Source organism: Triticum dicoccoides, chromosome 2A, assembly GCF_002162155.2.
Source record: "Triticum dicoccoides isolate Atlit2015 ecotype Zavitan chromosome 2A, WEW_v2.0, whole genome shotgun sequence".
Taxonomy (NCBI): domain Eukaryota; kingdom Viridiplantae; phylum Streptophyta; class Magnoliopsida; order Poales; family Poaceae; genus Triticum; species Triticum dicoccoides.
This window is the reverse complement of record NC_041382.1, coordinates 43960179-43977659: the sequence shown is the minus strand read 5'-3', so window position 1 is coordinate 43977659 and position 17481 is coordinate 43960179. Positions and strand designations below refer to the sequence as shown.

The 17481-nt window shown below is 44.2% G+C and overlaps 1 protein-coding gene across 1 annotated transcript; it reads left to right on the top strand.

Moving 5' to 3' along the window:
• The first annotated feature begins 10473 nt into the window (after nucleotides 1-10473).
• Nucleotides 10474-13319, top strand: LOC119358853. Its single transcript, XM_037625259.1, has 4 exons — nucleotides 10474-10636; nucleotides 10745-11112; nucleotides 11376-11676; nucleotides 13279-13319. Exons 1-4 carry the CDS (start codon nucleotides 10474-10476, stop codon nucleotides 13317-13319), a joined length of 873 nt encoding a protein of 290 aa, XP_037481156.1.
• Nucleotides 13320-17481: the final 4162 nt, after the last annotated feature.

Genomic DNA, 17481 nt, shown 5'->3' with positions numbered 1-17481 from the left:
ATTCTAAAACAAAGTATGACTCTATATGGATGCCTCCAGCGGTGTACCGGGATATGCAATGAATCAAGAGTGACAAGTATGAAGAAATTATGAACGGTGGCTTTGCCACAAATACTATGTCAACTACATGATCATGCTAAGCAATATGACAATGATGAATGTGTCATGATGAACTAGATGGTGGAAAGTTGCATGGCAATATATCTCGGAATGGCTATGGAAATGCCATAATAGGTAGGTATGGTGGCTGTTTTGAGGAAGGTGTATGGTAGGTGTATGATACCGGCGAAAGGTGCGCGGTATTAGAGAGGCTAGCAAAGGTGGAAGGGTGAGAGTGCGTATGATCCATGGACTATCAAAGCAAAGTATTACGCGCATGCTCCTAGGGGGATAGATTGGTAGGAAAAGACCATCGCTCGTCCCCGACCGCCACTCATAACGGTTCACCATACGTGCATGCTATGGGAATCACAAACTTTAACACAAGTATTCTTTAAATTCACAACTACTCAACTAGCATGACTTTAATATTATCACCTCCATATCTCAAAACAATTATCATGCTTCAATCTTTTCTTAGTATTCAACACACTCAAAAGAAAGTTTCACAAATCTTGAATACCAAGCATATTATTATTAAGCAAATTACCATGCTATTAAGAGACTCTCAAAATAATTTAAGTGAAGCATGAGAGATCAATAGTTTCTTTAAAAAAATCCACCACCGTGCTCTAAAAGATCTAAGTGAAGCACATAGAGCAAAATTATAACGCTCAAAAGATATAAGTGAAGCACATAGAGCAAAATTACGTAGCTCGAAAGGTATAAGTGAAGCACATAGAGTATTCTATCAAATTTTAATTCATGTATGGCTCTCTCAAAAGGTGTGTACAGAAAGGATGATTGTGGCATACTAAGACACAAAGACACAAAAAATACAAGACGCTCCAAGCAAAACACATATCATGTTGGTGAATAAAAATTTAGCTCCAAGTAAATTACTGATGGAAATGGACGAAAGAGGGGATGCCTTCCGGGGCATCCCCAAGATTTGACTTTTTGGTGTCCTTGGATTATCTTGGGGGTGCCATGGGCATCCCCAAGCTTAGGCTCTTGCCACTCCTTGTTCCATAATCCATCAAAAGAATTCACCCAAAACTTGAAAACTTCACAAGACAAAACTCAAAATAGAAAACTCATGAGCTCCGTTAGCGAAAGAAAACAAAAGACCACTTCAACGTACTTTAATGAACTCATTATTTATTTATATTGGTGTTAAACCTAATGTATTCCAACTTCTCTGGATTATAAACTATTTTACTAACCATAGATTCATCAAAATAAGCAAACAACACACGAAAAACAGAATCTGTCAAAAACAGAACAGTCTGTAGTAATCTGTAGCTAGCGCAAGATCTGGAACCCCAAAAATTCTAAAATAAATTGATGGACGTGAGGAATTTATCTATTAATCATCTTCAAAAATAGTTAACTAAATATCACTCTTCAAATAAAAATGACAGTAGTTCTCGTGAGCGCTAAAGTTTCTGTTTTTACAGCAAGTTCAACAAGACTTTCCCCAAGTCTTCCCAACGGTTCTACTTGGCACAAACACTAATTAAACACAAAAAACACAACCAAAACAGAGGCTAAATAATTTATTTATTACTAAGCAGGAGCAAAAATCAAGGAATAAAAATAAAATTAGGTTGCCTCCCAACAAGCGCTATCGTTTAACGCCCCTAGCTAGGCATAAAAGCGAGGATAGATCTAAGTATTGCCATCTTTGGTAGGAAATCCATAAGTGGCTCTCATGATAGTTTCATATGGTAATTTTATTTTCTTTCTTGGAAAGTGTGCCATGCCCTTTTTTAATGGAAATTTAAATCTAATATTCCCTTCCTTCATATCAATAATCGCACCAACCGTTCTAAGGAAAGGTCTACCAAGAATAATAGGGCAAAAAGGATTGCAATCTATGTCAAGAACAATGAAATCTACGGGAACATAATTCCTATTTGCAACAATAAGAACATCATTAATCCTTCCCATAGGTTTCTTAATAGTGGAATCCGCAAGATGCAAGTTTAGAGAGCAATCATCAAAATTACGGAAATCTAGCAAATCACACAAAGTCTTGGGAATAGTAGAGACACTAGCACCCAAATCACACAAAGCATAAAACTCATGATCTTTAATTTTAATTTTAATAGTTGGTTCCCACTCATCATAGCGTTTTCTAGGGATAGAAACTTTCAACTCAAGTTTTTCTTCATAAGATTGCATCAAGGCATTAACAATATGTTCGGTGAAGGCTTTATTTTGACTATAAGCATGTGGAGAATTTAGCACGGATTGCAACAAGGAAATACAATCAATTAAAGAGCAACTTTCATAATTAAATTCCTTGAAATCCAATATAGTGGGTTTAGCAACATCTAGATTTTTATTTCTTTCAATCCCACTTTCATCAATTTCATCATTAAGATCTAAATACTCCGAATTTTTAGAACGCCTTCTAGGTAAAGGAAGATCATATTCAGTTTCATCAAGATTCATATTGCAAATCAAAGATTTAATAGGGGACACATCAATAACTTTTAGATCTTCATCTTGATTTTCATAGGTATTGGAAGAACACGCTTTAATAAAGGCATCTTTGGAAGCACGCATCCTAGCGGTTCTTTCCTTGCACTCATCAATGGAAATTCTCATGGTTTTGAGAGACTCATTGATATCATGCTTAGGAGGAATAGATCTAAGCTTTAAAGAATCAATCTCAAGAGAAATTCTATCAATGTTCCTAGCCAAATCATCAACTTTAAGCAATTTCTCTTCAAGCAAAGCATTAAAATTCTTTTCTGAATTCATAAACTCTTTAACACTATTCTCAAATTCAGAGGGCATCTTATTATAATTTCCATAAGAGTTGTTGTAGGAATTCCCATAATTATTAGAAGGATTACTAGGATATGGCCTAGGATTAAAATTCCCTCTATAAGCGTTGTTACCAAAATTATTCCTACCAACAAAATTCACATCCATAGATTCATTGTTATTCTCAATCAAAGTAGACAAGGGCATATCATTAGGATCAGAAGAAATACTCTTAATAGTAAATAATTTCATAAGTCCATCCATCTTTCCACTCAAAACATTGATTTCTTCTATCGCATGCACTTTTTTATTAGAAGATCTTTCAGTATGCCATTGAGAATAATTAACCATAATATTATCTAGGAGTTTAGTAGCATCTCCTAAAGTGATTTCCATAAAAGTTCCTCCCGCGGCCGAATCTAAAAGATTTCTAGAAGCAAAATTCAATCCGGCATAAAAAATTTGTATGATCATCCACAAATTCAAACCATGAGTAGGGCAATTACGTATCATTAATTTCATTCTCTCCCAAGCTTGTGCAACATGTTCATGATCAAGTTGCTTAAAATTCATAATATCGTTTCTAAGAGAGATGATCTTAGCGGGAGGGAAATACTTAGAGATAAAAGCATCTTTGCACTTGTTCCAAGAATCAATACTGTTTTTAGGCAAAGACGAAAACCAAGCTTTAGCATGATCTCTAAGCGAAAAAGGAAATAGCTTCAATTTAACGACATCATTATCGACATCTTTTTTATTTTGCATATCACATAAATCAACGAAGCTATTCAGATGAGTAGCGGCATCTTCGCTAGGAAGGCCGACGAATTGATCTTTCATAATAAGATTCAACAAAGCAGTATTAATTTCACAAGATTCAGTATCGGTAAGAGGAGCAATCGGAGTGCTAAGGAAATCATTATTATTGGTATTGGTGAAGTCACACAATTTAGTATTGTCTTGAGCCATCGCGACAAGCAAGCAAACTAGCACACAAACAAACAAAAGCAAACGGGCAAAAGAGGCAAATAGAGAGGGGGGATAGAGAGAGAGGGCGAATAAAACGGCAAGGGTGAAGTGGGGGAGAGGAAAACGAGAGGCAAATGGAAAATAATGTAATGCGAGAGATAGGGATTGTGATGGGTACTTGGTATGTTGACTTTTTGCATAGACTCCCCGGCAACGGTGCCAGAAATCCTTCTTGCTACGTCTTGAGCTTGCGTTGGTTTTCCCCGAAGAGGAAGGGATGATGCAGCAGAGTAGCGTAAGTATTTCCCTCAGTTTTTGAGAACCAAGGTATCAATCTAGTAGGAGGTCACGCTCAAGTCCCTCGTACCTGCACAAAACGATAGCTACTCGCAACCAACGCGATTAGGGGTTGTCAATCCCTTCACGGTCACTTACGAGAGTGAGATCTGATAGATATAATATTTTTGGTATTTTTGGTATAAAGATGCAAAGTAAAAATTAAAGGCAAAGTAAAAAGCAAAACAAGATTAAAGTGATGGAGATTGATATGATGAGAATAGACCCGGGGGCCATAGGTTTCACTAGTGGCTTCTTTCAAGAGTATAAGTATTCTACGGTGGGTGAACAAATTACTGTTGAGCAATTGACAGAATTGAGCATAGTTATGAGAATATCTAGGCATGATCATGTATATAGGCATCACGTATGTGACAAGTAGACCGAAACGATTCTGCATCTACTACTATTACTCCACTCATCGACCGCTATCCAGCATCCATCTAGAGTATTTAAGTTAAAAACAGAGTAACGCCTTAAGCAAGATGACATGATGTAGAGAGATAAATTCATGCAATATGAAATAAACCCCATCTTGTTATCCTCGATGGCAACGATGCAATACGTGCCTTGCTGCCCCTTCTGTCACTGGGAAAGGACGCAGCAAGATTGAACCCAAAGCTAAGCACTTCTCCCATGGCAAGAACTACCAATCTAGTTGGCCAAACCAAACGGATAATTCAAAGAGACTTGCAAAGATAACCAATCATACATAAAAGAATTCAGAGAAGATTCAAATATTATTCATAGATAGACTTGATCATAAACCCACAATTCATCGATCTCAACAAACACACCGCAAAAAGAAGATTACATCGAATAGATCTCCACAAGAGAGGTGGAGAACTTTGTATTGAGATCCAAAAAGAGAGAAGAAGTCATCTAGCTACTAACTATGGACCCGAAGGTCTGAGGTAAACTACTCACACTTCATCGGAGAGGCTACGATGATGTAGAAGCCCTCCGTGATGACGGCCCTCTTCCGGCGGAGCTCCGGAACAGGCCCCAAGATGGGATCTCGTGGATACATAAAGTTGCGGCGGTGGAATTGGGTTTTTGGCTCCTGTTCTGATCGTTTGGGGGTACGTATGTATATATAGGAGGAAGGAGTACGTCGGTGGAGCTCTGAGGGGCCCACGAGGCATGGGGCGCGCCCCCCACCCTCGTGACCTCCTCTTTGACTCCTTGGAGTAGGGTCCAAGTCTCCTGGATCACGTTCGATGAGAAAATCACGTTCCTGAAGGTTTTATTCCGTTTGGACTCCGTTTGATATTATGTTTCTCCGAAACACTGAAATAGGCAAAAAAACAACAATTCTGGGCTGGGCCTTCGGTTAATAGGTTAGTCCCAAAAATAATATAAAAGTGGAAAAATAAAGCCCAATATAGTCCAAAACAGTAGATAATATAGCATGGAGCAATCAAAAATTATAGATACGTTGGAGACGTATCACTCATTTGAGGGCACGGATCAACACCCGGAACTAAAACTCCCATCACTTAATCGTCGATCTTTTGCCAAGACTTCCTAGTTGCATCATCATTCGAATTAAGCGCGTCATCTGTCAAGTGAGAGGCGAAACCAGACAACCTCAAGATAATCAGGCTAAAATGCACATTCCTTGTTATTTGAACCATCAAGCTTAATTTAAATGGTCATACTCCCAAAAATGTTCCTTGCCATGGTTGCTAGGACAAAGCAACATGTATTTCCTTCACTGGCAAGAAAAAAATCTGTCCAGCAGATATGAACAAATAAACTAGCATCATGGATTGACTTACTGAGAAGACAAGTTGGAAAGCACCCAATCAGATAGCAGTTGTAAACAACAATAGACAAGAACAACATCACAATACTAGGCTCATAGCTCGAAAACATAGAAGCAACACAAGTTAGTTAGCTGCTAGAAAGCAGATGAGAGGATCTTAATGTTGGAGATCAAATAAAGTGCCAAGAACGTTTTGGAGAGTAGGGGAGGTTCTCGAGAGCAAGTGAAAGTGCCTAGACCTTGTTGGAGAGCAGGGAGAGCGCATTAGATGCAGATGCCAAGGACACACCAAGGAGTTTGCTGGAGAGAAACTCCTACATGTTGATGGCTAAAATGGGATGGGATGGCGACGTGGATGTCGCTGGACTAGAAGGTTTCATCTGAATCACCTCTCCCACGGCTAGTAGAATAGGAACTAGAATTGGCTCCACTACCATTTTTCGTAATGTGTAAGAAAGAAAGGATCCAAACCATTTCTATATTGAGAGTAAGATAGATACACAGGATTACATGGGCCTAGGCCTTACTCAACTATGACTACGGTCTTGTATAAGAGGCACACACATATACACTTAACGTAGCTATACCAATTGGTATAGACTACGATGATGAACCTGCTTGTCATGCTGATACAAAAGGTTTATTTTCAATAAAAACATCATACCATGTCTATGTGGAGGAAGGAAAGAGGAGAAGCCAAAGAGGGATATGTACTTGGATCGTCAAGGAAGAATGCAGAACATGAAGTAAATTGAAGAAAGATATGGATAGCATGATGCCCAAATCATTTAAAGTACTTCGTCATATAGAGATTAGGCCATGATCCCTTGGCATTGATCAATTATTTGATAAATAGAGGAGCTGAAGTAGAGAAGGGTTAACTGTACTGTTGATAACCCACAAGTATAGGGGATCGCAACAGTTTTCGAGAATAGAGTATTCAACCCAAATTTATTGATTCGACACAAGGGGAGCCAAAGAATATTCTCGAGTATTAACAGTTGAGTTGTCAATTCAACCGCACCTGAAAGACTTAATATCTGCAGCAAAGTATTTAGTAGCAAAGTAATATGGAAGTAACGGTAACTGTGGCAAAGGTAATAGTATTAGTTTTGTAGTGATTGTAACAGTGGCAACAAAAAAGTAACTAAGCAGAAATCAATATGTGAAAAGCTCGTAGGCAATGGATCAGTGATGGATAATTATGTCGGACGTGTTTCCTCATGTAACAGTTATAACATAGGGTGACACAGAACTAGCTCCAGTTCATCAATGTAATGTAGGCATGTACTCCGAATATAGTCATACATGCTTATGGAAAAGAACTTGCATGACATCTTTTGCCCTACCCTCCCGTGGCAGCGGGGTCCTCTTGGAAACTAAGGGATATTATGGCCTCCTTTTAATAGAGTACCGGAACAAAGCATTAACACTTAGTGAATACATGAACTCCTCAAACTATAGTCATCACCGGTAATTGTCCTGATTATTGTTACTTCGGGGTTAACGGATCATAACACATAGTAGGTGACTATTGACTTGCAAAATAGGATCAAGAACTCACATATATTCATGGAAACATACTAGGTTCATATCTGAAATCATGGCACTCGGGCCCTAGTGACAAGTATTAAGCATAGCAAAGTCATAGCAACATCAATCTTAGAACATAATGGATACTAGGGATCAAACCCTAACCAAACTAACTCAATTACATGATAAATCTCATCCAACCCATCACCGTCCAGCAAGCCTACGATGGAATTACTCACGCACGGCGGTGAGTATCATGAAATTGGTGATGGAGGAAGGTTGATGATAACGATGGCGACGGATTCCCCTCTCCGGAGCCCCGAACAGACTCCAGATCAGCCCTCCCGAGAGAGATTAGGGCTTGGCGGTGGCTTCGTATCATAAAACGTGATGAATCCTTTTTCTGATTTTTTTTCACCCCGAACGTGAATATATAGAGTTGGAGTTGAGGTCGGTGGAGCATCAGGGGGCCCACGAGACAGGGGGCGCTCCCTCCACCCTCGTGGACAGGGCGTGGGCCCCCTGATGTTGATTCTTTCGCCAGTATTTTTTATAAATTTCAAAAATATTCTCCGTGAAGTTTCAGGTCATTCCGAGAACTTTTATTTCTGTACAAAAATAACACCATGGCAATTCTGCTGAAAACAGCGTCAGTCCGGGTTTGTTCCATTCAAATCATGCAAGTTAGAGTCCAAAACAAGGTCAAAAGTGTTTGGAAAAGTAGATACGACGAAGACGTACCAACTGTAAGCAAACCTTTAAAGATAGTGGCCACTTCTTTCTCAAATATAAAAGAGTGGCTCAAATATGGGAAATGCTACGAATGGGAAGCATGGGAAGGAATCTGGTAACGAAACAATGTGTTGTAGAATTTATAAATAAAGTTCCAAAGCTAGAAAAAGAAGAAAACAATAAGGTTATAGTACTCTTGTGGTAGTGGTGGAATGAGAGGAATAAAATCAGAGAGGATGGTAAAGTAATGATGTTATATATTACACTATTATTAAACAGACTAATGAATATTATCATGCTTTCTTGAAGGAAAAGGGGCTCAAGAAAACATGTCAAGAATAGTGGAAACCACCTCGACACAGAGCGCTGGAGACGAACATTGAGGGGGCCTTTCATGTTCAAACGAATAGTGGTGGCTATGATGATGTAATCCATGATCATAAGGGATCAATTTAGGCATGTCAAGGTTGGAGAATCTAATAAAACCTCTTCACCCTAAAATAGTGGCTTCTACTCGTGGTGCCTAGCTGTCGAGAGAAATCATTGGTATCTACTTTTGAAAGTGACTCCATGTTATTAAAACATGGGGTAGAGCAAAAGGAACAAGATCGATCAGGTGTCTACATGGCGCTAGAGGAGCTGAAAGAGTTCCTGAACCAAAACTTTGATCGGATTCAGGGTGACTAGGCCTACATCACTAGTAGAAAAAGACCCATTTGTCCCAGGACTAAAGGATCGGTACTAAGCCCCCTCCCCCCCCCCCTTAGTCCTGGTTCTGTTACGAACCGGGACTAAAGGCCCTCCACGTGGCCGTTGTCTGGAGCTCTATCTTTAGTCCCGGTTGGTAACAAAGAAAATTTTACGAAGAAAATTGAATTTTTCCCTATTTTCAAATTTCTGAATTATTTTACAATTTAATCGCTAATCACCTCTCCCTCATCACTTCTTAATTTAACCTCTAATCTCTAATCACCCTTCATCATTCCAAATCATCTAACTTCCCGGCTGATCACCCATCCTCTCACTACTCCAGCCTGAGCACGCTTAACTTTCGCGTTCTATTCCCCTCGTTTCCAAGTCTGCACTTGTTGTTTTCCTGATAATAGTAAGATGTCAATCCTATTAACCCTCAGGAGTTTAGCTTCAACATGAAGTCACACGTTTCACTGTTTGAGTTTGAAACTATTATTCTAAAAAACAATAATTATTTAGTAACACTAATATTTCTTGAATAAGTAGTTTGACCAGATTTGACCAAAATTCAAAAAACTAGAATAATTATTTACTAACACTAATATTCTTGAATAATTATTTATTATCACTAATACTTCTTGAATAAGTAGTTTGACCATAGGTTGACCAGATTTAACCAAAATTCAAAAAAACTAAAATTTGAGCTTAATTTTTGTTCCTTTTAGAATTTGAGGATTCTAAAAATTTGCAAAACAGCCTATGGCGGTCAAAATTGGATACGGATTTTCGTGCTAAACATTTTGATATATTATACGTTTTTTCCGACATTGTATGCAAAAATTATAGCCGTTTTACTTTTTCATAACACGTTTTTGCAAAACATGTCCAATTGAATTTTTTTATTTTCCTAACTAGTAGATGTAGTAATATAACTACATCTCGAAGGATTTTATTTTTTGGAGTTTTTATGATTTTCTTTTGTTTGGCGATACAGGGGGTAGAGTTTGAGACATGAAGCCCTTTAGCCCCGGTTCGTGTCTCAAATTAGGACTAAAGGTCTCATTTGAACCGGGGCTAATGCCTTTAGCCGCTCGAATCGGGACTAATGCTCACATTAGTCCTGATTCGTAATGCAACCGGGACTAATGTGTATATTGAGTTGTGACCAAAGCTCTGGTTTCTACTAGTGCATGGCGTTAGGCTAGGACAGGATAACTCCATCTCACATCACACAATTATGAAACAATTGAATAACTACACATCACAGTTACCTACACAAGGCATGCTCAAATATACTAAAAGGTTGAGTAAATGAAATCAGACTAACACAATGTGGATAGCAAAGCAGGACGGCAGAACACCACACCGCGCGGGCCTGTGCAGGCAGAGGACACGGCCCGCAAGCCCGCACCTGCCGCGCCTTGAAATACATCGCCTTTGGCGCCCAACGCAACCACCTCAACCAACAGCCTTCCTCGCCGGAGTCCCAACAAACCAAGAACCCCGGCCCTCCTCTCCCCACCGCGCAGCAGCCCACCGCATCCGCCCTCCGGCGCCGGCGACCGATGGACCGCTTCCAGGACGGGCACCACGTGCGGCTGCGGAGCCGCGTGCAGGACACCTACCTCCACGCCGCCGACGACGGGGAGAGCGTCACCCTCAGCCAGCTCCGCGCCTCCATGAAAGCGGCGTGGGCGGTGCACATCGACAACGGAGAAGACGGCGATGGCTCCGGCGAAATCTCCGGCTTCGTCTCCCGCGCCGGCTCCCGCGCCAGCTCCGGCGTCGTCTCCGTCTCCGGCTCCGGAGACGGCGACGGCGACGGCGACGGCGGAGACGGCGATGGCTCCGACGACGGAGACGGCCCGTACCTGCTCCTCCACAGCGCCGCCTACGGCCGCTACCTCGCCGCCACGGACAGGCCGGCGCGGCCAGGGCACAACGGCCTCTGCACGGAGCTGCGCGACTACGATCAGCCGGAGGTGGAGGCCATCAAGTGGCGGGCTGTCGGGTCGGGCTTCGCGGACGACGTTGTCCTGCTCCGCCACGGCGACGGCCACTACCTCCGCGGCAACGGCAAGTACCTCCCCTGGAACTCCACCGGCGTCACCGTCGACGACAAGGCCAGCTCCATGATGTACTGGATCGTCGAGCCCATCCCCTTGAGAGAGGCTGGCATGCCTGCCATTCCTGCCCCGCTTCCGGTGAGCTCGCCATGACCCGCTTCTTGAATTTCTTTCAGTTGGAGATCTCCCGAACATAACCATGGCTAATGGTCCAACTGCAGACTCGCCCAAGATTCACGCCACGGGTGGCGGAACGGCAGATCAGAGGCGTCGAGCCCATCCCAGAAGAGGCGGGCATGCCTGCCAATCATGGCCCGGTGAGTTCGCCATGACCCGCTTCTTGAATTGCTCCTATCGATTGAGCGAATTGCAGTTGCTGATCGACATGGACTGAACTGCAGGCTCACCCAAGATTCTCCGGCATATTCACTTCTCCCGGACGGCGCATCCGGTTCGTGCGGGCGCTCGAGGACGGGTACTACCCCGAGGAGGTGAACAGCTGGCGCCAGTTCTGGTTCAGGGGGAGGTCCGCGTTCAGCCTGAGAGGCAACCTGGCGGACCTCGTCGTCGTGGACGGCCCGAACATCGCCATGTGCGTCCGAGCGGGCCGCCACGGGAGGCTCACCCCGCTCGTCGTCGACCTGCCCGACGGTGGCTATGGCGGGACCCTCGAGATCGTCGTCTTCCTGGCCGGGACCCTTGGTGAGTGAGAGCCTCTCTCCATATCTCCTGATGTGAAAACCGGTAGTCTTTGACAGCATTTGTTTTCCACGACGTTCAGACTTTGCTATAGTTTACTGAAACTGTTGTGGTCTGAAGAACAGTTTAGTGAATTTGTTCCAAGTCTGAAAAACAGTTATCTGAATCTGTTGAAATCTGAAACTGGTAGTGCGAGGTGTCTGCAACTGTTCTAATCTTGTAGATAAGTACTCCCTCCGTTCGGAATTTAATTGTCTCGGATATGGATGTATCTAGAACTAAAATACATCTAGATACATCCATTTCTGCGACAAATAATTCCGAACAGAGGGAGTAACAGAGAAGGTGGTGATGGTATCCGTTTGATTTAGACCATTTTACTTGTGTTGAATAACCTGTGAACAAATTTAGGACTTTGGAGTTGTCTAAAACTGTTGTAGTCTTGTAGAAAAGTAAAAGTAGTTGGATGGAAATAGATTTCTCAGTTTGTGTAATAGATGGTCTGAAGCTAGTTGCAGATTTCAGTCATCTCATTTCACCTTGGCAAAGAAGATACTAATTTTCTAAACTCTGAAAATTCAGGTGGTACCTTACAACTGTTAGTGTAAGGTGTCTGCAGCTGTTGTAATCATGATAAAAGATGATTCACAATTATATGATCTGAATCTATTGAACAGTTTCAGATAACTGTTGTAATCTTGTAGATAAGTATTTGATATCACAGAAGATGGTGATATCAGTTTGATTTAGCCCATTTTAGTTGCGTTGAATAACCTGTCAACAAAATTCAGGCTCCAACAGTGGGAACTAAAATCTTGTTTCTGCACATCATTTGTATTCAGGTTTTGTACATGACCTGTAATATTGTGATACATTCTGTTACAACCTAGGAGTTGTCTGAAACTGGTGTAATCCGGTAGAAAAGTAAAAGTAGTTGGTTGAAAACTGTAGGTGTCATGTGGATTTACCAAAGCTAGTTGGACATTTCTGTTCTTGATTCAGATAATTCAGTTCGTCCATTCCATATGTTTGCCGCTAGTTGAAATTATAGAAGCTAAAAGGCCAAATCAATTTCAGTCATCTCATTTCACTTACTTTAGTGAACAGATGTTGGTGTACATACTATTTTTCTGCATTAACATGATATTTGGAGTCTTACTTTAGTGGAGTGCTAATCTAGTCGTGCATGGAAAAAGGATATTATGATATGTTTTGTTCGGACTTGGGAGTTGTCTGAAACTGTTGTAGTCTGGTAGAAAAGTAAAAGTAATTGGATGGAAACAGTAGGTGCCATGTGGATTTATCAAGCTACTTGCACATTTATGTCCTTGATACATATATAATTTAATTTTTCCATTTTGTAACATCTGACGCCAGTAGAAATTATGGAAGCTAAAAAGCCAAATCAAGTCAGTCATCTCATTACACCTTTTCAGAGAAGATACTAATTTTCTAACCTGTGAATAAAATTCAGGTGGTACCTTACAGTAGTGTATAAAATCTGTAGTTCCTTGCACATTACATTGCTTCAGTTTGTTTTCTTCTTGATCTTGTTATTGATTATTGGTCTGCCGCCTAACTCGCTCATAATTTCTGCTAATTCAGGCTACGATGCGCTGCGATACCCGGATATCGATGCACAGTAAAGGAACATCAGAGCGGGAGTCCCGACAGTTCACCTGTTCACAAGTTTTGCTGCCTCGGAGATGATGGCGTCAACTTTTGCCTATAGATGGATAGATACAGATTCAGAAAACTCAGCAGCTCTAGAAATACTGAAAGTGTTTGCGACCAATGGCTGAACAGTTTTGTAGTGATGCTGGAATGTAGTAGCCCTTCCGACATTCATCGCGTGATGTGATTGCCACGGCTTCGTAGACAAAGCGTTTCAATGTAGGGTACTTGCAATGAGTTGATGATCCTGCAATTTTTTTGGATCATGCATTTCGCGTAACTAGAAAATACGTATCACCTCCTCCCCCCGTGACCTCCCTGCCGGCCCCCCCTCTCCTCCCCGCCAAGCCTCCCTCTCCTTCTGCCGCCGCCGCCGAGGGCGTCGCAGGCTAAGCCTGCGGGCCGCAGCGGCGGCGGCGGCAATCTTCCTCGGCCGGCGATCGGATCTGGGTGGCGGCGACCCACTGTAGCCCATCCAAGGGCGATGGCGCAGGCCGGTGGCGACCAGGGTTGTCGTGCTGGTGGCGGCGATGAAGAGATCACGTCGGCGACTAGGGTGTCCGATCTGGATCCCATTCGGATCTGGATGGTGGTTCCTTGAGCCGTCGTGCGCATCCTTTGTTCCGGCGCGGCAAGCGGCCTCTGGACTAGGCACGCGACACGAGGACATCGGGGGCTCCGGCCCTTGGCGTGGAGGTGGTGGCCATCTTCTTCGCCGGAGGTGGTCGGCTAGATGGTTGTGGATTCTCGCATCCAGTCCCGGCGTACAGTGAGGAAACGGGGCTGCCGGTGAAAACCGTGCTATGACTCGGGTCATGGCGGGCGATGGCGGCGTTTTTGCGTCGTTATCTTGTTGAAGACATTGCCTCTGCAGTTTCTGTCGACTTGCTTGCGCTGCTCTGGGTGAAAACCTTGATCCGGAGTTTTCGGATCGGACGATGGCGGTGCTTTTGGGGCGTCGTTTTCCCTCATGGGGGCATCGTTTTTTGAGCAGCAGCTGGATGCAAGACCAGAGGACGGATTCTTTGGTGGAGCGGTGCGGCATCTCACTCATTGATGGCGGCGGGTCTCGGCGGCATGGCGTTGTGGTGACTCTGCGTCCGATGCACGGAGATGGACTGGAGCAGGAGGGTGATGCGGTCTAGCGTCGTTGTGGCGTCGACGGCAGCTAGACCAGGCAACATACATGCAACAGTACAGCTCTGAAGATGGATTGGTGGCAGGTGGTTGCGGCGGCCTCAGACCCGGCAGGCGTCCTGGTTGAGGAGTGCGCCGGACTAGTACGTCACCCATACCCGGCAGGCGTCCTAGATGGGACCTCAGGTCTTAGATGTTAGGTTTGGCTGCGAGGTCTGTTTGGTACTAGGGCCAGACTATCAGCATCCTTCATCTTTTGGATAGGAGTAGCGACACTTTTGTTGCCTAGACGGTGGCTTCAGTCTTACTGTTGTATGACTTTGTAAAGTCTTGTGTGAATAATTAATAAAGTGGCTGCATGCATCGTCCAGATGCAGAGGCCGGGGGTCCTCCTCCATTTCCAAAAAAAGAAAGAAAATGCAGTAGCTTTTGCAATTAGCTGATGTTCCTTCATTCCTTTTAGAAATGAAGAATGCAGAATGCAGTGGGTTGTTCCTTTGAGCTGTTGATCATGTTTTTCATTCTGCTGTTTTGTGTGTTTTTAGAGTCCTTAACTTGGACTTAAAGCAACAAATGTTTTATGATAGAATAGTCCGAAGCTTCAAAAAGAAATAGCCCCTAGTGCCAGATTGGCCTGGCTCTTTCGCAAAGACAATTTTGGACCCGTAAACAAATGGGTAAACACTGTCGGATCATCTGAACCTAGATAATTAGGAGAAGGGAAATTTGTATCAAGTGCCACATCACCAAAGCACAGTCCGGCGATTTCTTCAGTTTGCTGGTTCACAACAGCTTACACCTTCTCTGCTAGGCAAAACCAAAAGGTCAAAAATATGCCATGAACTGCTTATATATGGCCATAACCTACACATAATATATTTTTTCTCAACAGGTTTATCGTGCTCATGTTTATTGCTCCTGTTTCCAAATGCTCCTTTTTATGCAAAACAATCAACACTCAAATCCCACTGCAACAAAAAATAGCTTTTGTCCTAACACGTGCAGGCAACTACTTACAACCCTACTACCACCGGCCTCCTCGCATCTCCCCTTCCCCTCACGTCGCCTCCCCTCGGGCGGCGCCAGGGGCCCCCGATCCCGCGCCGCCAGCCCCTCCCTGCTCCTCCATCCCCAGCTGCCGCTGCAACCGGGGCCCTGCACTGCAGATCCAGGGCGGGTGGTCACCGCGGCAGATCCTGTGAGGCGGAGGCGGCGTCTCATGTGGGGAGGCCGGGGCGGCAGTCAGGGCAGCACCCCTGTTGCGCGGCGGCGATGGAAACCTACATGGCTGGCGGTGTGGCGGCCGCGGGCGCATGAGTGGCTCCGATGGCTGCGGATCTGGCGCCCTGTCCAGATCCGTCTCGGTACGGCCTTGGTCGGCCGGTGGCGCAAGGAGGACCAGTGAGGGGTGGCTGGAGGCTCCCTACCGGCGTGCCGACGGCGGCCCTCGTCTCCACGGCGAGGCTCCGTTCGGTTTGAGCCAGCTGCGAGGTTGGGGGATGCGACTTCCGGTGAAAATCGCGTCGAGACTCCGGTCATGGAGGACGATGGCGTCGTCTATGACGTCATTCCCTTCTCGAGGCATCGTTGTTGCAGGTCGTGGCAACCCACTCGTGATGCTCCGAAAGAAACCCTAGATCTGGATCTACTGGATCGGACGATGATGGTACCTTTGATGACGTTTTCCTCCTAAGGGCATTGTTTTGGAGCAAGTGCTAGTTGGACGGGTCAAGCGGAAGAGTGGTGTCTCATCCACCGCAAGGCCGACGGCGGATCCTGGTGGCATGGTGTGTCGGAGGTTCGGCGACGGGCGCGTGTGGACGGATACGTGCAGGATGGTGGAGTTGTCTGGCATCGTGGTGGCGTCGACGGCAGGCCAGGCAAGGTCAATGGGTTAGTTTCTGCTCTAGAGATGGGCCGGTGGAAGATGGCGGCGGCAGCCTCTGAGAGTGCGTCGGTCCAGTATGGGACCCAGTCCCGGTGTATGGCCGGGCTAGGTCATCCGGCTTTAGATGTTAGGGTTTGGTGCGATGTTCGTTTGGTATTAGGCCCGGATATTCGACATACTTTCATCAATGCGATAGGAGTAGCAACAGGTGTTGCCTAGATGGTGACTTCAGACTAACTGATGTATTACTTTGTATGAGCTCTGTGAATAATTAATAAGATGGTTGCATGCATCGTCCAGATGCAGAGGCCGAAGGTTTATCCTCCTTTTTAAAAAACATGCAGGGTTTATGAGTTCGTCGTCAACTGTTGTTGCTCATGCATTTGAGATATCATTTTTTTTCCAACTTCTCATGTTGTTGCTCATACACCTGCTCCACTAACCTCTTCCTTCCCCTACCTCTTCTCCCACTCGATTGGGCAGTTTGTTGGCAGATATTGAGCGTTTCAGTATTGAATGTAACCTGCATAATCGCCTAACCTCTGTTGTTGTTTCAGAATTGATATCTTTGGGAAACACTTCCTAGCAGGCGCCTGACAGGAGCCATTGGTCAGACCGGTCGCGCACCGTCGATGCATTTTCTTCTCACGGGCGAGATGGCTTAGGCTGGCTGGTTGTAACGGGAGTATCATATACTAGTATCATGTATATGATACCAGTGTATGATATTACCTCCCTAATGCATAGTATCATGTAGTATTTTATTTATTGTCATGCATGACACATAATAGCATAGTATTTATTATGATAATCAACCCTCTCTTTCTTCATTTAATTCTATGACACATCATCAAAATTACCTAGTTAACATGCATGATACTAGTCATGATACTATCATTACAACCAGTCTTACAAAATGGAAAACGTTTGGGGCCGGGGCACCGGCGGAACATTGGGCCGGTCTCCCTCTTCCTCGCGTCTCCTTCATCGCAGCTCCCCCACATCTCGCGCAGCTCGCCGGGGCGCGCGCCGCCCTCTTCTTCTGCCCCCTCCTCCCCACCCCTTCCAGGCTTCCACATCCCTTCCCCCTCCCCCTCCCCCTCCCCCCC